Below are 26,086 nucleotides of genomic sequence, written 5' to 3' on the forward strand. Positions count from 1 at the left end.
TTGACTTGCATTAGAACACATGGAATCCGCATCACTGCATCTGTACTTGCGTAATTGGCGCGTTCTAATGTGCGGATGGTACCCGGGTGTGGAGGACAGGAGACTCTTCGCCACACCCAGGTACCATTAAAAGCTGTAAAAAAATATAAAATAAAAAATAAAGATTATATTCACCTTCCGAAGGCCCCCGGATTCCTTCCCTGTGCTTGCCTGCAGATCGCGCAGGACTGAAGGACCTGCGGTGAAGTCAGTCATGTGACGGCAGGTCCTTCAGTACAGCGTACCGCGATCTGCCGGCAGCCAGCACAGGAGCGCAGCAAGACTCGGGGGCCATCAGAAGGTAAGTATAGGTTTATTTTTTGACATTCCCTCGGGTCACACTATATAAATCCATGCCGGTTGCATGGATTTATATAGTGTGACCGAGTTGTCAAGCACTTTCCAAGTGATGCTAAAATCGCTTGGAAAGCGGTTTACAACCCGAATGCGGAAATGCATGTGAAGAACGCTTCACTTACACTTGTCCCTGGCAGGAAAAACGCATGTACAATCCGCATGCGTTTTTTTCTGCCAGGGAGATGCAGAAACGCTCAGGAAAAAATCCTGAGCATTTCTGCATCGTGGGCACATAGCCAAAAAGTGATCAGTGGGATCAGACACTACAGGATTTTTATAACCATGCAAAGTGATTCCACCCTCAACCGTACAACTGCCAGGATGAAGGCCATACTGTGACTGTCGGCTCCATTCAAGTGGATGGCTCCATTGAGGTTCCCATCAGAGGATTCCCTAAAAGTAGCTTCAGCATGGAACACTGGATGTGTGTGAACTGAGCATTAAGCCCCCCGACTAATGTTGGCCAAACCGGCCAATAAAGACTAGTTCAGCGGATAGTCTAATGATTGTTGGGGGAGTTAAGGAGTCCGCGCGTCCGTTTCCGGACTGCTGATCCTTTTTGAGACAGGTTGCGCTAGATGTGTCTTGGAGCGGCTTTCTCATAGGAGGAGACAGGAGCGCGTCTATGAATTGGAGAGATAGTTGCCAGCCGAACCAGCTATCGAAATGTATTGGGGGCTTTACCCAGGTAAGAAACAATTGTCTTCAGATGAGCCTTTCAGAAATAACAGAGTTAGATTACAGATATAAATGTATGTAGGTTCAAGGATGGTGAAGTGTGACCACCCATTATACCCAAAGTGGTTCCCTGCTTTGGATAATTCCTGATAACAGAGGACCTGTCTGCTAACCTGATCACAAAGTGTCCCCCCTGCCGGGACCCCCGCTGATCAGCATTTCACAGCCTCTATTCCACACAATGGGCTTCTGGAGTAATGCAGGACAGAGCCAGAGACACTGTTCAGGGCTGAAATACACAGCTGGGATCCTAAACAGAGATCTGAACTTCATTACACTAATTAGGTAGATGAAAGAAGTTTGTAATCTGGATTAACCCTTTAAATGGGAGTCAGAATACATAAGCAAAAAAAAAAATCAAAAACAGGTGAATGTTTCCTATCAATTTTTCTTTTCCCGGATGGAACACGCACCAATTTTGGTACATGAGCATTTTCATGTCAAAAACATGTCTAATTTGTGTATCAAACCCCCAGAATTCAAGTAAAAAAAAAAAGGAAAGCAACAGATACCGTGCATGTGCTGTTTATTTTCAAGAAGCCATCCGAACCAAAAACAGGAAAAAATTGAGTCCAGCATACTGATGGAGAGCAGTTCATTTTTGCATGCGAAAAAAAAAGAGTATGTATGGACGTGCGAATTTGGCCTTAGGCTGTGTGCCCACGATGCGTTTTTTAAGCGTTTCCGCAGCGGCAAAAACGCTGCAGAAACGCTTAAAAAACGCATGGTAGAAGGCCTGCCATGTTCCCCAATGATAATCCGCATGTGCTGTGCACATGCTGTGGAAATTTCTGCTGCGGATTATCATTGCGGAAAAATCCGCAGCACAACCAATTATTTTGCGGAAGTGCTGCGTTTTCACCGCCATTGACTTGCATTAGAACGCATGGACTAAACATCACTGTATATGTAGATGCGCATTCCATGTGTTCTAATGTGCGGATGGTACCCAGGTCTAGAGGAGAGGAGACTCTCCTCTGGACCTGGGTACCATAGAACCTGTAAAAAAAAAAAAATAAAAAAAATAATAAAATAAAAAATAAATATATACTTACCTTCTGGCAGCCCGCGGTGCGCTCCTCCTCGCATGCCGGCAGTTCGCGATGGACTGAAGAACCTGCGCTGACGTCATAGTCATGTGACGGGTCATGCGACGCAGACGTCGGCAGGTCCTTCAGTGTACCGCTGCCGGCAAGGGAGAACGGAGCGAAGCAAGGCCATCAGAGGGTAATTATATATTATTTTTTTTATTTTTTGACATTCTCTCGGGTCACACTATATAAATCCATGCTGTTTGCATGGATTTATATAGTGTGACCAAGTTGACAAGCACTTTCCAAGTGATGCTAAAATCGCTTGGAAAGCGCTTGTCAACCCGCATGCGGGAATGCATGTGAAGACCGCTTCACTTCCGCATGTCCCTGGCAGGAAAAACGCATGTACAATCCGCATGTACAATCCACATGCGTTTTTTCTGCCAGGGAGATGCAGAAACGCTCAGGAAAAAATCCTGAACATTTCTGCATCGTGGGCACATAGCCTTAGGCAAGTATTTTCGGACACGGACCAATGTTAGCCCCAAGGGGTCATTTTCCTTTCAGACCTTAGGTCCACGTGTAAAAAATATAAAAGAATTTCAGCGCGCTGCACCCTGGTTTGGACTAGAGATGAGCAAACCTGAACTTAAAAGGTGCTAAACTCCGAACAGGAGAGAGAGGGCTCAGGTTCAGTTCTGGTACCCGAACTTTTACAGGTCCGCTCATCCCTAATTTGGACCAATTTATGGATCAGACGAGTGCCTGTGAATAGCAGGCGGCTCCGGCATCTTACCTTTTTGCGGACGGACAAAGTCTGGCTCCGAGTGCACAAATGCAGCGGATATTTTTAGGCCATTTCTTTTAAAAAATAAGCATGTAAACCTTATGAGCGGCAACTAACCTTGATGAAAAACCGGAGCTCTGATGGTATAATGAAGACGTCCGGAGTGACGGGCATTATGCCATAGTTATAGTGCGCTTCATAGTCAATATTAATCTCTTCATGTGGAGGGTACAAAGGATAGTAGCTGAAAAACAGAAACACTGGAGGTAATAAGGGAGCCTGCGATCCACACTACAGCTGTACAGTATCTTCTCTGGCTGTTGGGTGGCTCTTCTTTAATTACTTATTAAATATGAATTAAAAAAAAAAGGGGGGGGGCAGACATGGTGGAACACCCCAAAAGGTTCACATTTATCCATAGATATTACTCAGTCCACTAGATCTGGTCAAATTGCTTTTCCAACTATCCACTCACCTCCGCTGAGTCAGGATATGCTTGAGAATTCGGCTAAATCTGTCTGGCGCTCCAGTACCACTGCAATTATAAAAGAGAAAAAAAAAAAAAAACAATATTCCTTATAGAATTAAAATAAATTCTATATATTGTATTTATATCTATATCTTGCATGTACTTCTGTAGACAACAAGTATTGCAAAGGAGGAATCTGGGGAGATGGTCGGGTGAAATGATCTGTTGAGCTAGTACCTGCTGATCTCCTCCGCACCCATGTGAAAGAGTAAGTCTGTGGATGTAAATCCCACAGCTACGCCATTGACAGATAAGGTACAAGGATCTGCCACAAAGTGAACTCTCTGGGGAGCAAAAAAAAAAAAAAGAAAGAAACCGGATTAATAAAAATAAAAACTTTTATGTTTGCAATTAGTGTAAAAGCTAAAAGATGAACACAAGTGTAACCAAAGGAAGCCCCGCTGCATCGCTCCTCGCCGCCTGAGGTTAGTATTCTACATGAGATATGACACAGATACAACATCCTTTTCAGACGTGACTTGTACTTCTCGCTTTGTGGTTTCTCTGCTCTCATCTAAAAATCACACATTTCCGTACGAATCAGCTGCAGAGACCAAGACAGCAGCAAGTGCAGAATTAGCGCCAAGACACAAATTATATTGGGAGTCTAGGATAGATTACTACATTAATGGTGGCACAAAAAAAAAACAAAACACAACATTCTTGTGGTCCAAAACCCTAGTGGGTTAACGGATTCGTCTAACCCCTTAATGACCAAGGTCGAAAATGCATTTATGACTTGTTTTGGGGTGATTTTTGCTTCTCCACATTTCAGAAGTTGTATGGTAACTGTTCTTTTTTTTTTTTTAAATCCTTTTCACCAGTGGGGCTATACAGGGCCTTGATTTACGTGAGAGAAATGTTATTTTTTGGCACAATTTTGCAGAAACCACTTCAAGCTAGAAGATTCTGGGATGCAGTTTACGGATGGTGAGAATAAAACATACAGTTTGGTGACTTCCAGAAATCTCCCGGGCCTTACTGGACTGTTCAGGCTTTCAAACATCTTTTAACTGCTTCAGGGTTCCCAAAACGCCAAGTGGTTAAAAGAAGTGAGCGGACCCTTCAAGGGTTTACAGCTCCAGTATGAGGACTCTCTATACTAGTGGTGGCAAATCTATGGAATGCATGCCAGAGGGGGCACGCAAAGCCTCCCGGTGAGCACACGCACTATCTCCGCCGGCACTCCTCTGCACGTGCGCCGTCCCATCAGGCCACACGCGTGCGAAGGAGGGTAGCGGCGCTAGTGCTGAGGAGATGGCTCAAGTGCCCACAGGTTGGACTGATATACGAAGAGAAAGGAATAGCGGGGGAACAGCCAGAGGGGAGTAGTTATATATATATATTTTTTTTTTATGTGGGGCCCCTTACGCCGCACGGAGCGCCATGTGGGGCCATTACACTGTATGAAATAACAGATTGTTTACAAAAGTGCTTCAGATTTAAAAAAAAAAAATCATGCAAATATTCCCTAAGGGCGCAGTCAGATGGCCGTACAAATTGGACCGAGATCTAGTGCACGGACTGATTGGCAGCTCTTCCGACTCGGGCAGAACAGCTACATGTATTTCCATGCAATGGTCATGCTCGGGTCAAAAGAGCCGCCGGCCAATCCGTGTACTGCAGTCCGATTTACTATATAATTTCTACGATTTTCTTTTACTCTATAAAAAAAAAAAAGGATGTTTGGCACAGTTTATTTTTATTTCTTATATTGTTAATGCAATCGGATTAGGATTTCACCTGCTTATCGTCCTTGGCAGCTTCATAGCAGCTAAACGGAGGCTGGGGATAGACGGCGTCATGGTGAACATCTCTGATGGAGGGGACAAACACCAAATGGGAGCCAGATCTGAAGAAATAAGTGACGCAGAATTAACAGAAAACAATTAATTATGGCCACAAATGAGAACAGAATTACTGATGATTCCTACAGTCTGTGTGGTCTATAGTGAAAATACAGAACATGTCATTTACAGATCTGGCACCGCCCCAGCCGGCGCTGCAAGAGGTTGATTGACAGGTCTCTCACCTTGCAAGAGACCTGTTAATCATCTGCAGCGCCGCCAGACTAGTCTGGGCTCTGGTTTTGGTCCTCAGATCTTTAAAGTATATTTTCTCTGAAATGCCAACACATTTCAGAATAATATACCTGGCTGCAATAGTGCAGCCAGGATCTGATGAATGCTGCCAGCGGTTTGGGCACCATGAATCAGGTGACAGGTTCCCTGTAACTTCTCCATAAACAGAGCATCCAGTTTGCAGCATCACTTACTGCCTCGTGCCTTCGATGATCATTTTCAAGCAAGATTTAAACACTTCTTCGAACGTCACAGTCAGCTGCAAGTTCTGAAAACAAGGAAAAATGGTTCAGTGCATATAATCTACTGTAATGTTTCCACTTTCTGTAGAACTCTAAGACGAGGACAAAAGAAAACCGCTCCATGATGGGTTCTCCAAGGTGATGGAAGCTCATCTGGGAAGTTATTTTCGGCAGTGACTTGCACCCAGCTAAAACAGTCTAAAAACTAAATTTTACTATATATTATTAATCCAAAGATCAGTTTACACCCGGGAATTTGATGTTGTTCTTCATTAAATTTTTTTTCTTTTTAGGCAAGTAACAAATGGCATAGTCACCTCCTGTCACCTCTCTGGCTCCAGTCGTCGGCATCAGAAGCCATGACTGCCCTGTCCGGATATCACAGAATAGCTAAAGCGTGTGAATGGCAGCAGCGGTTAAAGAGCCTAGATCAGACAATGCTCTTGTCACCTAACTGCTGCAGGCAATCGCAGGCATCAGCGATTCCGTGACATCATGGACAGCGCAGTAGAGAGACCTGCGATGGATCCAGGGTGAAGACTGGAAGAAAGTATGCTTCCATTTCTTATCTTTTAGGATAAACTATGCTTCTGAAAAACAAAAAAAAAAAAACTTAAGGCTGAATAACCCCTTTAGGGGCACTTAAACGGCAATTATATACAAGTTAATTTACTTATGTGTTTTTAGTTTTACTTTAAACTGCACATAAGAAAACTTGTGAGAGTAATCCTAAAGTTGACTTCTCTTTTCCTTGCAGCCACAGGGCGTAAAACTTTTCCTCTTTTACAAATTCTTACCTGGTCTGGTTCTTGACCCCCCTCCCAAAAAAACTGAGCTAAATGCGTTTGAGTATAATAGTACTGTATTCGTCATGTATGATAATGAAGCTTTTACCTCAACCTGTTGATGCTTTGAATCCAAAAAGGGTCCGAGCTGCAAAGACAGAAAACATGCAAGATGTCACAGTCCTACGGATTTATATTTAATTGCCGGCTCTGTGGCCTGTCCTCGGATCTCACCAGAATGCAGACATCTGGACGGTCTCTATTAATAACATCCACCAGATCCTTCAGGGCATCATAAGTGATGGTGTCCGATGTGGTGAACGGTCCACAGGCTGCAATTATCATCTGCTGGGCGCAGTCTGCACAGAAGAACATAGGAGGAAGATTATAAAGATTATTGTTGCAGGTGGCGGGGGGCCCCAATATCCAAGCCAGCTACATTGCAACAATTAAACTTACCAGCAACTTAGTATGTAAAAAAAAATAAAAGAAAATTATGCAATATAAATAAGACATTATTCACGAATCCATACCACCATCCATTATTTAGAATCCATGTATATGTAGATAGCACTCTAATGACATTTAGTGGGTGCACAGCCTTAAAAAAAAAAAAAAAAAAAAAAGGGCTGTGCACCCACTAAATGTCATTAGAGTCATTATCATCTTCTAATGTGCCCAATAAGCATTTTTTAGGATCTGGTGGAATATCAATTTTATATACCCTCTTTCTAATAGACGAGACTCCATTGCAGTATTTTCCCTACTCCCAGCATTCCCATAGCATATGTAGTAGACCCGCACCATCCATTTTACATCTCGGACATTCAAAATCAGACAGATATCCTATACTACATAGGAAGTGTAAGACACCTAGGTTCCTATGTATTAATATAATCTGGGAAAAACTCTGTGCCTCATTTAAACATAGTTGGGGTACCAGTTCTAATACAGAGCTCCATTGATCCTCTGAACTCGAGCGCATATCTTACTCCCATTTTTGTTTAGCCGGGGAAGGGATTTTTTAAAAATAAGTATCAAGAAGGATTCTATAAATATCAGAAATGCAACCTTTAGTATTTCCCTTTTCCAATACTAACTTAATAAAAAAGTATTTTCTACCTGAAAGGGAGTTAATTTTAACTGTGCATTAAAAGAATGTCTGAACTGAAGAGATTTATAGAATTGTTTATTTGTCAACCCATATTTCACTTTTAATTGATCAAAGGGACTTAAGTATCCCTTCAGACATGATGTTTTTAATTGTATATATTCTGGTGCACAGCCTTTTACTTTTAGGGCTCATTCACTCAACAATATTTTCAATCCAAGTGCTGGGGAAAAAAAAAAAAACAGCAGCAAAAAAACAAATGTTTGGATGTCTCATGGTGACCAGTATGTTTCTATTTTAATTATGTCCTAATAAAATGTATTTATAATTTTTATCCAAATTTTTGGATATCATTGGAGGACTTCTCTTTTTCTTATAGATCATGAGTACATGTTGTATCCGTGAAAAAAAAATGGATACCCCACGTACTGGGAAACAGGGACGTGTGAAGGAGGCCTTATATTGTGGTTCCCGTCTTCCATTACTGTCATTCTCATATAGGGGATAGTAATGAGTCCCGGCAGAGGTAGTGGCACACAAGAGCGCACACTGCCTGCATTGCTTTATAGGGTAGTAATAATGGCTGAAATATGCTTTAAATGAGTCACTAACTTTTAACCCCCCCATCACCACCACCACCACAAGTTCATGAATATCTGCAACTGGAAATATTTGTTTAAGTAATGAAAAAATAATAATTAGCCGTTTGTCCCTTTAGGGCGGGTGGAATAAATACTTCCGGTTTTCTTATAGTTTATCTTAAAAGGTTAAAAAGCAGAAGACTTCATCTGAGTGTGGGACTACATATGAAATGACATCAGTTTTATCCTGTTACCAGAACTGAAAGTTGACGTCATTCACAAGCTGCATCTTGTAGGGATCCCAGAGAAATCCGACCGCGCAGGTGTTTGACTCGCAGGCACAAGAAGCGGCCGGCGGGACAGAGCCGGACAATTATCAGGAGACTGGTGGCCGCCTGCAGCTCGGCTTTCCTGCATCTGCCTCCATAACCTTCACCTAGGTCTGCGCTCATCATACTCCTCAGATATATACCTACTGATGCGAGAGACCCCAAAGGTACCGAATCATTTTGCTTATTCACTGTCTGACTGGCCAATAAATCAGGAAAAGAGTGTTCCTACTAATCAGCCAATTGACAATTAACTTTAGTTAAGCCAAGTGGGTGTTATCAGATGGCAACTCCTACAGGGAGAAGTAGTTCAACCTCCCAGTGAAAATTGATAACTCATTAAGTGCCAAATACTTTCATTGCTAATATGTCTGGAACAAAGAGGCAAAATAAAAAAATATCTATCTATCTCCACCCTTTATCCTCCTCTGCAGCCATGATTTCATCATGTGTGCTCGATATGAAAAAGTTGGTGCAAGGTCCTCTTTAATTATTACTAACATTTTACAGTCACCTTCCCCCATGTCCTATCCCTATACCACCTGGCTGTATTTTTGGTCCTAGTACACATTTGCACAAAAAGCTTTTTCACTTCTAATGAGTCTCTTAACTCTGTCTTGAGTGTTAATCATATTAGTCTGTCTGGTCGATTTACAAGACTGTGGCTTCTGGAAACACAATGTCTTACATATGCAAGTGTCTGTTTACTGAAAACCTCCGCTTCCTGTCACTTTTTTTTTTTTTAGAAAAAAAAAAAAAAAAAACTAATTTTTCTCAGTTTCCACTGTCTATTCTCTTCAGTAACTATCAAATGTGCAAGGAGGAAAGTTTAAGAGTGACCCATACGGTGAGGTAGACAGAGGCTGAGCAGAGGAGTCCTTGCAGAGCTGTAGTATTGAGCCGTAGGTCTTCCACTGTGCCAAAGTGCGCCGCTCCGTACAGCCTATATCACAGAGGTATCACCCCTGAGAAGCAACTGTGCTAGGGAGCAATCCACACAATGCAGCAATCCTTATAAAATAAAAAAAAGTCTTCCTGTGTGTGGCCAATCAGCCTAATATATTAGTTGGCCATGAAATAGGTCACTCAGCCAAGCGCAATGCATGGGGTCATTTTGCGACAAGCAAGTCCACCCGTGCCAGATTTTTTGTGAGTTGCAGTATCTAATGCAATCCTATTGACTTGCATTGCGCAACGACACCTTGCAGATTTTGGCAACGCGACCATTCTGTGGCCAAAGCAGTGGTGTGGCCCCAGTCTTGGGCTTTTCCGTTCTCAAATTTTATTCCTATTGTGTATTGAAATAAAAAAAGAAAAAAAAAAAAAAAAAAAAAAAACTCTGTGGATTCTCCATTAAAACAATTGCTTCTGAGGGTGAAGGGGGTGAATACCCCAATGACATGGCTTGCAGGCTGGCTACAGACAGCCATATTGAAAAATTAGACTGCAAATTGCGGACTGTGTGCTCTCACCCGGATTGCAGATGAGTGCTGGGGCTGCCTTTACATTGCACCGGACCAGAATGGTGTATGCTGTAATTCTTTACATGCAGACCATCAATCCAAGTAGAAAATTAACCATGTGCACTGGCACACTTGCTAAAACAAGTCCTGTTGTGGTCTGTGGCTCACATAAGCTTCTTTGATCGAACCCATATGCTTAACTTTGGCCGTATTGGCGCTTTAATACGGAAATGTGCAACTTATGCAATGGTTCCTCTATAGTTTACATCTAAACTGCATGTGTAACCTCAGATAAGTGGATAAACCAGTCTGGATCCTTGTGTGCAAATTATTGCTTTCCCCAAACCGGGAAACACCTTTCAGTTAAACCTCCTGATATAACACTTCGGCTCCTGTCTAACCCAGATCCCCATCCTCTGCCCTGCAATACAATGTGCAGCATTTTCCTTGTATGATCAGCGCCACTTCCTCCATTTCCCACCTGTCACCTGCGGAGCTTTGATCAGGTGTGACACCTATTGTGGGCTCTTCTTATGTTCCTTCATTTCTTTGCTGCTTTTGCCCAAGGACCTTTCACCTGACTTGATCTTAATGGCCTCCTGTATAAAGTCTCACACCCCTTGTAATGAACACTGGAGGAGAGGAGGAGACCGAGAACTTTTGATTGAAGTTTTAAAAACACAAAATCGACACATTTAAGGAAACAGAATACTTAAGGTAACTCAGCCTAAGGCCTCATTCACACCAGATTTTTGGGGTTTGTTTTTTTACCTACGAGCAAAATGGACCAAGTTTCATCAGTGATTTTGGTCTGAATATAACAAATAAAAATTTGTGCATGATATATGTATGTATGTATGTATGTATATATATATGTATGTATATATATATATGTATATATATATATATGTATGTATATATATATATGTATGTATATATATATATATGTATATATATATATATATATATAATTTATTTTCACATTCACACTAGGAAAACTAACCAGTTTTCCAACCTTCTCTTGTCAAACAGTGCTAAAAAAATTCCTCCAAAAAAGGTCCTCCAATTTTTGTCCTATTGTTTTCTTACATAAAAGTGTTTGATCCGACACTAGGATTATTAAAAAAAAAAAAAAAAAAACGACAAGTCTGCGCAATTTTGCTCAGTATATTTTCGTGCACAAAAAAACGCTTTTTTAAACGTTGCGGAAATTAAGGTTATATAATCTGCTGAATGATAAATTGCATATTTATCGAAACTTATTAAAGTTAAATGGAAGGGAGGGTTGGTGAGGGACACTGTTTTGGGGAATACTTTTGTCATTTTTTACACTTGTATTTTAAACGAAGAAACAAAAAAAAAAAAAAAAAAGGAATAAAAAATATTGACAGAATAATATATAAATAAATAAGCGCACAGATTTTCCACAAAAACTTGAATAAGCCGTGGAAAATATGCAGCTAAAAAACGCATATTCGTTTTTTTAAATGTGTGTAAAACCTGTAATCTGCACATGACTTCATCAAAAGCGGGATAACTCCGCAAACATGAAGTTTCATGGAACAGTGTGTGGCTTGTTTTATGGGATAAAATGTGGCTTTTAGTGGTATAATTTTGGGATCATGTGACTATAAGATTACTTTTTATTCAATTTTTTTAGGCAAAGTGACAAAGCTAAAATAGCTTTGTTTTCAAAAAATGCATTTTTTTTTATAAAATCCCATTCTAAAAATGCTATTTAGCAAAAAAGTGGATGGAACTTTTAGTTTCTACAGGTCTGTATACCACAGGAGCAGCTCACTGACAGGCAGGGCTGTGGAGTCTGAGTCGGTGCTCATTTTGGTGGAGTCGGAGTCGGTATAAAATGGACCGACTGCGACTCCTAAAATATATAATAAATTGGGTGCAGTAGATCAATGCAGTTTGTGGGAAATATTTTTTCATAGGAATTTGGGAAAGTTATGAAATGTCCTATAAATGGCTGTTCTATTCCTGATCTAAGGCTACATTCACACACAGCGTTTTTGCTGCGTTTGAGGATACGTTTTTCAGCTGCAAAAGCAGATCAGCTTTTTAAAAAACCGCATCACCTGAAAGGTTTTTGAGCTCATAGATAATGTTTTCAATAGCAAAAACAGATTAGAAAAACGCCGAACAAACTACGGATCCGCAAAAACGCTGTGTGTGAATCATGGCCGTAGCCAGCGAGGGGCAGCTGCCCCCCCCTCCCCTAGAAGCAGGGGCACGCACCTATCAAAACTCACTTGTATGCTGCAGTGCTCCCGTCCTGCACTGGCTCCAGACTGCAGGGGGCAATATCCCCTCCTCTGTCCTGTCTTCTGCCATCTTCACGAGATAGGAGGGGGAGGGGTGCCTGCCCTGCACAGGATCCGATTCCTGGGCCCCGAGCTGGAGAAAGTGAAAGTACTACTGCTCATCTCTGCCACAGGAAGGTAACTAATGCTAATATTGTAGGTGATTATTAAGTGCTCTCTGTACAATGTGTGTGAACTATATGTGCGATATGTGCAATGTACTATTTGCTGTCTGTAGCTGTCAACTGTCTATCACACTCTATCCCTCCCTCCATCCATATGGCTATCTATCATCTATCTATCCATCCATTTATCCATATCTGTCTATCCATATCTTATCTGTATCAAAAAGAATGAAAGCCGGGTAGCACACAGACTAACACTCCTTTTTTTTTAGCACCAGTCAGGTACACCTCATAGCTGCCCAAAAGGACGCCCAGGACAGGCAATGCTCGTCTTCAGTAACACATCAACATCAATTGATAGTTGGAATAAATAGACTGCATTCACCACATCTTCTTAAGGTGCAGGCTTTATTTTCAAGTGTAGGGGTGGGCAGTATGAGGTTCTGCAGCAGCTGAGGTGTGCAGTATGAGGTTCTGCCCCCCCTAGTTTTGATCCTGGCTACACCCATGGTGTGAATGTAGCCTGAGGATCTAGACTTTGTCTTAGCTGAGATAAGTCAGTGCTGCACTCCAGCACCAGTGAAGGTCCTCCTCTACAGACAAAGGTAAAAAGTAAACACACTCAGAAAGAAGGAAGGCCTGCACTCATCTCAGAAGAATTGCTAGAGTGAACAGGATAACAAGATTAAGGTAATTACTTCTTAAAGCATATTTAAACTTTCAATAAACAAGTAATTGGATGACATGGAGCAGGAAAAGCGTTTGCGCAACGAAAAAGATTTCACTCCGTCTCCTATAGCAAGCAGATTGACCATATTTCAGCAAAATGTTTCACTTGCTCTCAAAGAAATAGAAAAATTCAACCGTTCATCAAAACTGACTGTGCATGAGGCAATTCCTTTATACCCGGAAATTGTTAAAGATGTTGCCCATGTGGTTGCGGCTTTGCCTCCAACCCAAGTTAGTGCAGAGAGGTTGTTCTCTAGCCTTAAAATTATTAGGTCAGATTTGAGGTCCTCTATGAAGGAGGATCTGATGGAGGCAATTCTATTTCTTAGAACAAATTCATAGACTGCACAAATGTAGTATGTTTTTGTTGAAAACTGCTTTTTGCCACTTACATAGTTTATTACATAGTCTATATATGTGTATGTATGTATATATAATCGATATTACATAGTGTATTAAATATTTACAATTTATTGCAGTTTTTTGTGTTCTAAAGTTGTATTCCAATAAATATATATTATATTCTATCTAAATATGTTGATTATTGTATCATAAAAATGATTAAATGTCTGATGTTCACATTGTACTACAATAAATTTTTCACTTAAATATAAGCAATATATGTCGGAGTCGTGGAGTCGGAGTAAGGGAAATTAAGGAGTCGGAGTCGCAGGTTTGGCTTACCGACTCCACAGCCCTGTTGACAGGTATAACTTAACTCATTCTGCTGAATGTATCCTCAGTAACCTCATCTTTCTGCTGAATGATCTTCGAAGCAGATTTACCCCCAAATCAAAAGTTGAACTTTAAAGGGTTTAGTGATAAATCGGTTTCCAAGATAATTCCGGAAAAGATAAGGATTACTCATTGTGTCGTGAGCAAACTCTAAAAAGAACCCAAGCGCGTTAAGTTCCCCCATACAAATAAGACTAGCGATGGCCAAAACCTCCGATAGCGAAGGACTTGGCCAACAGTCTGAGGTGTCTGGGGTCCCTGGACAGATATTTGTTGGGAGTGTTTAGCATCCAGGATGTCTGATTTCACACTGCAGATCCTTTTGCTCTCCCTGAGATACAGTGGCATGTAAAAGTTTGGTCACCCCTGGTCAAAACTACTGTTATTGTGAACAGTTAAGCAAGTTGAAGATGAAATGATCTCTAAAAGGCCTAAAGTTAAGTATCACAGCTTACAAACACTTTTTTGTAGCCAGACAAGCGCTTTATTCTTGTTTGAGGGATTTCTTCCATTTTTCCTTTCAAAATCCTTCCAGTTCGGGGAGATTCCTGGGTCGTCTTGCATGCACTGCTATTTTGAGGTCTAGCCACAGATTTTCAATGATGTTTAGATCAGAGGACTGTGAGGGCCATTGTAAAACCTTCATCTTGTGCCTTTTGAGGTCGTCTATTGTGGATTTTGACATGTGTTTAGCATCATTATCCATTTGTAGAAGCCATCCTCTTTTCAACTTCAGCTTTTTTACAGATGGTGTTATGTTTGCATCAATAATTTGTTGAAATTGCATTGAATACATTCTTCCCTCTACCCATGAAAAGTTCCTAGTGCCATTGGCTGCAACACAACCCCAAAGCATGATTGATCCACCCCCATGCTTAATGGTTGGCGAGATGTTCTTTTCCTGAAATTCTGTGCCCTTTTATCTCACACATACCTTTGTCACTGTCGCCAAAGAGTTCTATTGTAACCTCATCGGTGCACAAGACTTGTTTCCATTTAGATGTTCTTTTGCATACTTCTGGCGCGGAATTTTATGATGAGGATGCAAGAGATGTTTTCTTCTGATGACTTTTCCATGAAGGCCTTATTTGTGCAGGTGTCTCTTAACAGTAGAACAATGTATTACAATTTCAGACGCTGCTAAATCTTTCTTAAGGTCTTTTGCAGTTAAGTGGAGGTTCTGATTTGCCTCTAGCAATCCTACGAGCAGTTCTCACTGAAATTTTTCTTGGTCTTCCAGACCTCATCTTGACCTCCACTATTTCTGTTAATGGCCATTTCTTAATTACATTTTGATCTAAGGAAAGGGCAACTTGAAAACGCTTTGCTATCTTCTTATACCTTCTTCTGCTTTGTGAGCCTCCACCATTTTCCAGAGTGCTAGGCAGCTGCTTAGCCCATGGCTGCTATTTTTTGGCACACGGTTAGAGGAGGCCAGGTTTTTATAAAGCTTGGAAATTTGCATCACCTGGCCCTTTCCCAACGATGATAGTGAACAAGCCATAACCCTAACAGGCTAATTAAGGTCTGAAATCTTGATCAAAGTTATCTGAGCACACAAATCTCCAAGGGTGCCCAAATTTTTGCATCGGGCCCATTTTCCCTTTTGTGATTTTTAAAATGTAAATGAAAATATTTTTTTTTATACAACCCTATTGCAAATAAACAAAACAAAAATGACTTTTAGCCCCCCCAAAAAAAGCCTTCGAAAACGGTGCCCCTATATATATGTGAACATGTTCAGTATTTGCAGCAGGAAAAACGTTGCATAAAACACGCAACATTTTTCCCTTATTCATCAGAATTGATGAAAAATGCTGCAAAAACAAAAAGTAAATTGAGACGCTGCACAGATGAAACTGATTCACATCTGCAAGGAAAAAAAAAATAAGCAGCATGTTCATGATATTTTAGAAGTTTCATTCACTTTGCCGATACAGGTTGCATTTTTTTATCCCGCAAATGTAGCAAAAACGCATTGTGTGAACAAGCTGTATACAATAAGTATTGGCTTTTCGAGTCAGACCGGGATTATTGGTCTCCTGGATTCCCATAAACATAAGACGTTTATGGGAAAGATGGTACAGTGGGGAAAAGTAGTATTTGATACACTGCTGATTTTGCAAGTTTTCCTACCTACAAAGAACGGAGAAGTCTGTAATTTTTTATCATACGTATACTTTACTTCTGAGACAGAATCTAAAAATAAAAACTAGAAAATCACATTTTATGATTTTTACATAATTAATTTGCATTTTATTTCATGAAATAAGTATTTGATACAACAGAAAACCAGATCTTAATATTTGGTACAGAAACCTTTATTTGCAATTACAGAGGTCAGATGTTTCCTGTAGTTCTTGACCAGGTTTGCACACACTGCAGCAGGGATTTCGGCCCACTCCTCCATACAGATCTTCTCCAGATCTTTCAGGTTTTGGGGCTGTCACTGGGCAACATTGAGTTTCATCTTCCTGCAAAGATTTTCTATTAGGTTCAGGGCTGGAGACTGGCTAGGCCACTCCAAGACCTTGAAATTCTTCTTACGGAGCCACTCCTCAGTTGTCCTGGCTGTGTGTTTCGGGTCATTGTCATGCTGGAAGACCCAGTCACGACCCATCTTCAATGCTCTTACTGAGGGAAGGAGGTTGTTGGCCAAAATCTTGCGATACATGACCCCATCCATCCATCAATACGGTGCAGTCGCCCTGTCCTCTTTGCAGAAAAGCACCCCCAAAGTATGGTAGGTTTCCCCCACCATGCTTCACAGCTGGGACAGTGTTCTTGGGATTGTACTCATCCTTCTTCCTCCTCCAAACACGTGAGTGGAGTGGATACCAAAAAGTTCTATTTTGGTCTCATCTGACCACTTGACCTTCTCCCATGCCTCCCCGGACAATCCAGATGGCCATTGGTGAACTACAAACGGGCCTGGACATGTGCTGGAGTGAGCAAGGGGGCCTTGCGTGCCCTGCAGAATTTTAATCCATGATGGCGTAGTGTGTTACTAACGGTAATGTTTGAGACTGGTCCCAGCTCTCTTCAGGTCATTGACCAGGTCCTCTCGTGTAGTTCTGGGCTGATTCATGACCTTTCTCAGAATCATCCTTACCCCACGAGGCGAGATCTTACATGGAGCCCCAGACAGAGGAAGATTGACAGTCATCTTGTGTTTATTCGATTTTCTAAAAATTGCGCCAACAGTTGTTGCCTTCTCTCCAAGCTGCTTGCCTATTGTTCTGTAGCCCATTCACAGCCTTGTGCAGGTCTACAATTTTGTCCCTGGTGTCCTTAGACAGCTCTTTGGTCTTGCCGACGGGGGAGAGTTTGGAGTGTGATTGAGTGTGTGGACAGGTGTCTTTCATACAGGTAACGAGTTCAAACAGGTAATGAGTGCAGAGTAGGAGGGCTTCTTAAAGAAAACCTAACAGCTCTGTGAGCCAGAATTCTTGCTGGTTGGTAAGTGATCAAATACTTATTTCATGCAATAAAATGCAATTTAATTATTTAAAAATCATACAATGATTTTCTGGATTTTTTTTAGATTTTGTCTCTCACAGGTGAAGTGTACCTACGATAAAAATTACAGATCTCTCCATTCTTTGTAGGTGGGAAAACTTGCAAAATCAGCAGTGTGTCAAATACTTATTTTCCCCACTGTATATGATGCCATTTATGGGAATAAACATGACCCATAACATCCGGGCACTGATACAATTGAATCACAGGACAACGCTACATTATTCTCTCCGGTATGAAATTGCTGAGCGCAGGCAGTAATGGTCTCTATTTAGCTGAAAAAGGAAATGGAGATGGCAGTAGCTGCTTTCTTCTATAATGAAAGTTACGGAAGTGTCACATAATAGCACCACTGCACTATGACTGGACGCAGTTATTAGATTTAGCCAACTGTGTCCATAGTTTATTCATAATTACAGTGACTGTCAGCAAGGTAAATTGCTTTTTATGAAACACCCAAGTATCCAAAATTGGAGAATCATACTGCAAGTCCCACAATGGATCAGGTACGGACGTAAACGATTACCATCGATGTAAACGGAGGTACAATATAAGTTATAAATGCAAAAGGAAATAAATTGCTTATAAATTGATACTAAAATTCACACTATAAACTGAATTTGACCATATGATAAAAATAATCACAATATGTATTTAGAAAAAAAAACACACAACCAACCTTGTCTTATCACAGCTAAACCTTTCCACCTACAGTGGGTACAGAAAGTATTCAGACCCCTTTACATTTTTTCATTTTGTTTCAATGCAGCCATTTGCTAAATTCTAAAAAGTTAATTTTTTTCTCATTAAAGTACACTCTGCACCCCATCCTGACTGGAAAAAACAGAAATGTAGACATTTTTGCAAATTTATTAAAAAAGAAAAACTGAAATATCACATGGTCATAAGTATTCAGACCCTTTGCTCAGACACTCATATTTAAGTCACATGCTGTCCATTTCCTTGTGATCCTCCTTGAGATGGTTCTACTCCTTCATTGGAGTCCAGCTGTGTTTAATTAAACTGATAGGACTTGATTTGGAAAGGCACACACCTGTCTATATAAGACCTCACAGCTCACAGTGCATGTCAGACCAAATGAGAATCATGAGCTCAAAGGAACTGCCCATGGAGCTCAGAGACAGAATTGTGGCAAGGTACAGATCTGGCCAACGTTACAAAAGAATTTGTGCATTACTCAAGGTTCCTAAGAGCACAGTGGCCTCCATAATCCTTAAATGGAAGAAGTTTGGGACCACCAGAAGTGTTCCTAGACCTGGCCGTCCAGCCAAACGGAGCAATTGTGGGAAAACAGCCTTGGTGAGAGAGGTAAAGAAGAACCCCAAGATCACTGTGGCTGAGCTCCAGAGATGCAGTAGGGAGATGGGAGAAAGTTCCATAAAGTCAACTATCACTGCAGCCCTCCACCAGTCACCAGGCACACTTTATGGCAGCGTGGCCCGACTGAAGCCTCTCCTCAGTGCAAGACATATGAAAGCCCGCATAGAGTTTGCTCAAAAACACATGAAGGACTCCCAGACTATGAGAAATAAGATTCTCTGGTCTGATGAGACAAAGATAGAACTTTTTGGTGATAATTCTAAGCGGTATGTGTGGAGAAAACCAGGCACTGCTCATCACCTGTCCAACACAATCCTAACAGTGAAACATGGTGGTGGCAGCATCATGCAATGGGGGTGTTTTTCAGCTGCAGGGACAGGACGACTGGTTGCAACTGAAGGAAACATGAATGCGGCCAAGTACAGAGATATCCTGGATGAAAACCTCTTCTATAGTGCTCTGGATCTCAGACTTGGCCGAAAGTTCACCTTCCAACAAGACAATGACCCTAAGAACACAGCTAAAATAACAAAGGAGTGGCTTCAGAACAACTCTGTGACCATTCTTGACTGGCCCAGCCAGAGCCCTGACCTAAGCCCAATTGAGCATCTCTGGAGTGACCTGAAAATGGCTGTCCACCAACCTTCACCATCCAACCTGATGGAACTAGAGAGGATCTGCAAGGAAGAATGGCAGAGGATCCCCAAATCCAGGTGTGAAAAACTTGTTGCATCATTCCCAAGAAGACTCATGGCTGTACTAGCTCAAAAGGGTGCTTCTACTCAATACTGACAAAGGGTCTGAATACTTATGACCATGTGATATTTCAGATTTTCTTTTTTAATAAATTTGCAAAACTTTCTACATTTATGGTTTTTTTCAGTCAAGATGGGGTGCAGAGTGTACTTTAATGAGAAAAAAAGATGAACCTTTTAGAATTTACCAAATGGCTGCAATGAAACAAAGAGTGAAAAATTTAAAGGGGTCTGAATACTTTCCGTACCCACTGTATGGTCACTGTAAAAGTTGTCATCCAATGACTAAGGTGCTTGGATGTCAGAAACGCATCAGGTTTTTATATCCTTGGAATCTATTTTTTTTTTTTAAGATTTCCTAATAAATTTTTGATACATTTTACCTATTGTCGGATGGATGTGCTGACTATCTTCCTTCTCACAATTTAACTACTTGGCTGATCCTCACTTTGGGACTGGCACCCTCCATACGGATTTCAACCTCCAGCATTTGGATTGCAAGGCGCGGTGTGCTCAATATCCCCCTCTCCTCTCTCGTCAAACATGGAGCAGCAGATCGGCTGGTATAATCTCGGCCTTAGATAGCTTCTACCAACCTTCCCATATTCAGGCACGCTTGGCCCTAGCTTAAAGAAGGAAATGAGCTGCAGCCAGCCACCTCTCCTGAGCAGTAAGGAATGGACATGAGAAAAGCCAACATGCCCAATCCGCTTTCCTGCAACCTCTGCAGTCGGGGGGGTACAGGACATTTGTAAACACATTAGACGAAGTTGTCACCATAACATCAGTCCCACACAAAAGGGTTCCTAATTTCCAGACATTTTTCTGACCAATCAAATCAATTAAAACATCTGAGTACTTGCTCTGAGTTGGCCCTGTACATTATGCAGAGAAATGTAAAGTGTATAGAGGCGACTGGACTGACAATATTTAGACCAGGACAACATAAAAAGATGGAGAATTTGGGAGCAGTCAGGCAGCCGTATAACACGGATGACTCGTAATGCTCGGACTGGCCATCGGCTATCCTGACCGGAGCATGACAGCTGCATAGAAATACATGCTGTCAGGCTCCGGTCAGGATAGCCAATGGCCAGTCCAAGCATTGCGATCATCGTCCGTGTTATACAGCCGTCTGACTGTGCCCTTACACTTCAATCCATCCATGGGGGCAGAAAGTTTTTTTTTTTTTTGCGCCTTAAGACTAAAATGTACAATCTTAACCTATAGTTAACCTAGGTAAATATACCGTCCCTCCTGGCTAAGGTTCTCCATTATTAATACCACTGTATGCAGAACAATTCTTAGGACTTACCTTCAGAATCAATATTTGGTTGGTAGTGGGGAAGTGGGACTCCCTAGAAAAAAATAAAATGGAAAATTAGCTATAGTTTTCTACAAAGACACATAAAAATATATATATTATATGACGACTTCATAACTAAATAGTATGCAGTGCTGAGGTAACAAAACAATGATCCCTTGTGTCAATTGCGAGATCAACATCTCAACTGCAAAAGTAACCCCCTAAGGACCGAGCCACTTTGGAGGTTAATGACCAGGCCAAATTTTTTATTTATTTATTTATTTTTTTTTAATTCTGACCACTGTCACTTTATAAGGTAATAACTCTGGAACGCTTCAACAGATCCCCCTGATTCTGAGATTGTTTTTTTCGTGACATTGTACTTCATGATAGTGGTAACATTTCTTCAATTTCTTGAGTTCGTGGAAATAAAAAAAATTTTTTAAATTTCACACATTTTCTGATTTTTAATTCTTAAGCCCTTAAACCGGAGAGATGTGTCACACACAATAGTTAATAAATAACATTTCTCACATGTCTACTTTACATTAGCACAATTTTTGAAACATGATTTTTTTTGTTAGGGAGCTATAAGGGTTAAAAGTTGACCAGCGATTTCTCATTTTTCCATTAAAATTTACAAAACCATTTTTTTAGGGACCACATCACATTTGAAGTCACTTTGAGAGGTCTTTATGACAGAAAATACCCAAAGGTGACACCATTCTAAAAACTGCACCCCTCAAGGTGCTCAAAACCACATTCAAGAACTTTATTAACCCTTCAGGTGCTTCACAGGAACTGAAGCAATGTTGAAGGCAAAAATTAACATTTAACTTTTTTTTCACAAAACTTTTACTTAAGACCCAATTTTTATTTTTTTTTATTTTCACAATGGTATCAGGAGAAAATGGACCACAAAATTTGTTCTGCAATTTCTCCTGAATGTGCCAATACACCATGTGCGGGAAAACTACTTTTGAGGCATAGTGCAAAGCTCAGAAGTAAAAAAGCCCCATATTGGAGGTCAGATTTTGTTTGAATGGTTTGACGGTGCCATGTCACATTGGCAGAGCCCCTGAGGTGTCATAACAGGGAATCCCCCATAGGCGACGTCATTTTACAAACTACTCCTCTCAATGAATTCATCTAGGGGTACAGTGATCATATTGATACGACGGGTGGGTTACAGAATTTTAGAACCATTGGGCAGTGAAGAAAAAATAATTACATTTTTACCACAAAAAGTTTTGGCCCCAGATTTTACATTTTCACAAGGGGAAACAGGTAAAAATGGCAACAAAATTTTTCCCACAATTTCTGCTGAATGTAGAAATACCCCATACGTGGCTGTGCAGTACTGCTTAGCCACACGGCGAGACTCTGGAGAGATGGAGCGCTTTTTGCCTCCTGGAGCACAGATTTTCCTAGAATATTTGCGGACTATCTATACAGAGCCCCTGCGTGCTAGAAGAGCAGAATACCCCCTCAAGTGACCCCATTTTGGAAATTATACCTCTGCCAAACATGTGGATGCTAAATGGGGCTCAGAAGGGAGGAGAGCATTTGGATTTGGGAGCGCAGAATCGCTGACTTTCTTTAGGAGGGCAAGGGCCATTTCGCTTTTCCAGAGCCTTTGTGCTACCAGTAAGGTGGAAGCCCCCTATATTTCTGTTAACAGATTATGGACCCGAGTGGGGACTTGCTTTTTTTCTTATGGATTGAGTTGAAGCTTTACATAACGTTTGGGATCTCATTTATCCTGCGCTCAACGCTGAGCACCTACTTTGGGGTTTCCATCTAAATCTCTGCGCGACATGATTCAGATGAAACCCCGGAGGGATCCATTCACTATAATTGGGCAGCAGAGTTACTCTGGACTCCATCTGGCCTCTGTTCCGCAGTGTCCTTTTCAGAAGCACACAAAACTATGGCGGACCACGCTTTTATGCATGCCTAAAAAGATGGACACCGCCGGATCAAAGGCCAGACAGCTTCCACAGGGCCTCCTCCATCTGCCTCATTATAGGGAATCTTCCACCGAGGGTTCAGTCCGAATCACGTATTTCAGAGATTTACACGGAAACTCCGGTGTAAGTGCTCAGCGTAGAGTGCAGGATAAATGTGCGCTGAGCTTTACTGCAATCTTTGGGAGGCAGAATGAAAAAAAAAAAAAAAAAACAGGTGAAGAATTAGTTTTATTTTTATTTTTTATGCCGTTCCTCGTGCGGTATAAGTGATTAGACAGCTTTATTCTTCGGGTTGATGCAATTACAGCGATACCACATTTCCCTATAGTTTATGTTTTGGCCCTTTTACACAATTTATTTTTTTCTAAAAAAAATAAAAAAATTATTTTTGCATCGTTTTATTCTGAGAGCTATAACTTATTTTACGGCTGATGGAGCTGTATGGCGGCTTGTTTTTTGCAGCACAAGATGACAGTTTCAGCGGTACCATTTTTATTTATATTAGTCTTTTTGATCGCGTTTTATTCCACTTTTTCCCAGTGGTATGATAAACCATAGTTTGCTACTTTTTTTGGTGTTTTTTTTTCCCCGACGTTCACTTAAGGGGTTAACTAGTGTGAGACTTTTATAGATTTGGTATCGCCGCGTCCGGAACAACCCAATGTGTACTTTTTTGATAATCTTTATATTTTACATAAAAATGTATATTTATTAGTGTAATATTTTTATTATTTTTAGGAGGGGGAGACCCGGCCGGACGGTGAGAATTAGACTAGCGGCAGGTAACATGCACTACTGATTCTACTTTGGCGGTGAAACTGGTGTGGTGCTTTCAAAATATTATTCAGTAGCAAATCTAGGCTGAAACTATATTTCCTTCATGAGGGAAGGGTGCACTTGTGAAAAAAATAGATAATAATAGAGGGTTTTTTTCTGGTGCTATTAAGCCCCCATAATCATGCAAAAGAATATGCCAACATTATTTTTAGACTCCCCTCAGAGATACCCCATCACGCTCCTGACAGTAATATAGTATAACGCCAGGGGAGCAGACGCGACATCTTTCAGTGCATTTTCATCCAATGTGCTCTGGGAACATCTGGGGAAATCAGTCTTAGGCTATGTGCCCACGTTGCATTTATGAAGCAGAAAATTTCTGCTGCATAAATGCAAGTCCTCTCCCGGAAAAACGCATGCGGAATTCCGCACGCGTTTATCGCGCATTTTTCGCGCGTTTATCACGCATTTTCCACATGCGGAATTGCCTTGCGTTTTTTATGCATTGGACAAAGGCAATTCCGCTTGCGGAAACGCAAAATTAAATGACATGCTGCGGATTTTTGAACGCGGCATAAACGCTGCGGAAAAATCCGCAGCATGTGCATAGAACTTGCGGAATCCCATTGGGGAACATGGGGTGCGGATATACATGCGTTTTTCATGCGTTTACGCTGCGGAAATTCCGCAGCATATACGCTTGAAAAATGTTACGTGGGCACACAGCCTAAGCGGTGTTTTTTTCCGCGCAGAACTGCACTAGGTAACCCGTGTGCCAGCTAATGCAATGACAATCCTGATGTGCTGTGCACATGATCAGGAGTTTTCCTGTCAGGATTGTCATTACGGTTAAATCTGCAGTATGTCAATTCTTTGTGCATTTCTCACCCATAGACTTGAATTGAGTCAGTCAAATCCGCAGCAAAAACACAGGTCTAAAAATATTCGTGGATTTGCTGCGTATTTGACTGACTTAATTCAAGTCAAGGAGTCAAAAACGCACAAAGAATTTCCCTCGGGAGACTACTCCTCCCATCATCTGACGGCCACTCCCGCTGACAATAGCAGGAGCAAGCGCAGCTGAGGGGAGAAGTAAAAACACCAAGGTTACTTACCGGTAGCCGGTTTTTCCAGAGCCCATGACAGCACACCTGAGAGAGGATCCGCCCTTCAAGGACAGGAAACCATCTGAAATAAAAGGGCGGCGCCTCTTCCTCGCTTCAGTTGGTTACAGAGCATTGAGAGGACCTCAGTAAAACAGGAGTTATAAACAAAATCCAACACCATATCACATAGCACCCAACACACGTGCACACCCGAGGGTGAGAGAAAAAGGGAGGGGAATATACGGGTGCTGTCATGGGCTCTGGAAAAACCGGCTACCGGTAAGTAACCTTGGTGTTTTCCCTTCCCCCATGACAGCACACCTGAGAGAATTTTGGAGAAATAAACACCTTAGGGAGGGACCACCGCCTGTAGCACCCTTCTACCAAAGGTCAAGTCAGACAGGCAGGATAGATCCAAACGGTAGTGTTTGAAAAAGGTAGATGGTGACGACCATGTAGTGGCCTTACAGATTTGATCTATCGATACCTCTGCTTTCTCTGCCCAGGAGGTAGCCATAGCCCTGGTGGAGTGAGCCTTGATGCCGTCAGGAATCGGGGTGTTACTTGAAGAGTAAGCTAAACAAATGGCCTCCCTAATCCATCTGGCTATTGTGGCTTTTGTTACCCCATACCCCTTCCTACTCCCCTGGAAGTCTACGAACAAGGACTGACTACGCCTCCACTGGCTAGTGACTTCCATGTATTGCAACATAGCCCTTCTGACATCAAGATTATGAAACTTTTGTTCCCTTGAGTTCTTTGGGCTGTTACAAAAGGAGGGCAGAACAATCTCCTGAGATCTATGAAATTTTAGTGCAACCTTAGGAAGGTAGGCTGGATCAGGTCTCAAAACTATTCTATCCTCAAATATTTGCGTATATGGAGGATTTATGGACAGGGCCTGTAGATCACTTACCCTACGGGCTGATGTTAGAGCTACCAAAATAATAGTTTTGAGCGTTATATATTTTGCTGACAAGCCCTGAACTGGTTCAAAGGGCTCCATGGTTAGTGCGTCAAGTACTAAATTTAGGTCCCATGGAGGAACTTTGGGAATGGATACTGGCCTAGATCTACCGCAAGATTTAATGAATCTTGTAACCCATTTATTTGCTGCGAGGTTATGGTTATATAACGCACCTAAGGCAGAAACCTGGACCTTAAGTGTACTGGTAGCTAGGCCAAACTCAAACCTCTTCTGTAAAAACTCCAGTATTGAATTAAATGGAGGTTTTTGGCTTAACGGTTTCCCCAGGAACTGCAAAAACTTCCTCCACGTTCTACCATAGATCTTGGTGGTTATAGGTTTCCTACTTTTTAACAGGGTAGACA

General features: G+C 41.5%; 1 protein-coding gene across 3 annotated transcripts in view; it reads right to left on the bottom strand.

Annotated features, from left to right (window-relative positions):
- Positions 1–26,086, bottom strand: part of POLA2 (DNA polymerase alpha 2, accessory subunit) — a 70,398-nt gene that overhangs the window by 973 nt on the left and 43,339 nt on the right. For all 3 annotated transcript variants that reach the window (XM_073658572.1, XM_073658571.1, XM_073658570.1), the window contains exons 11-18: positions 20,911–20,953; positions 6,827–6,951; positions 6,702–6,740; positions 5,760–5,833; positions 5,228–5,336; positions 3,662–3,768; positions 3,431–3,490; positions 3,073–3,199 (exon numbers count right to left, since the gene is read on the bottom strand). In XM_073658572.1, coding sequence (XP_073514673.1) covers positions 3,073–3,199; positions 3,431–3,490; positions 3,662–3,768; positions 5,228–5,336; positions 5,760–5,833; positions 6,702–6,740; positions 6,827–6,951; positions 20,911–20,953 — 684 coding nt within the window. The remainder of the gene's footprint in view (positions 1–3,072; positions 3,200–3,430; positions 3,491–3,661; positions 3,769–5,227; positions 5,337–5,759; positions 5,834–6,701; positions 6,741–6,826; positions 6,952–20,910; positions 20,954–26,086) is intronic.

The sequence above is a fragment of the Phyllobates terribilis genome, unplaced genomic scaffold, assembly GCF_046119375.1.
Source record: "Phyllobates terribilis strain yellow unplaced genomic scaffold, ASM4611937v1 Scaffold_13__5_contigs__length_258822181, whole genome shotgun sequence".
Classification (NCBI taxonomy): domain Eukaryota; kingdom Metazoa; phylum Chordata; class Amphibia; order Anura; family Dendrobatidae; genus Phyllobates; species Phyllobates terribilis.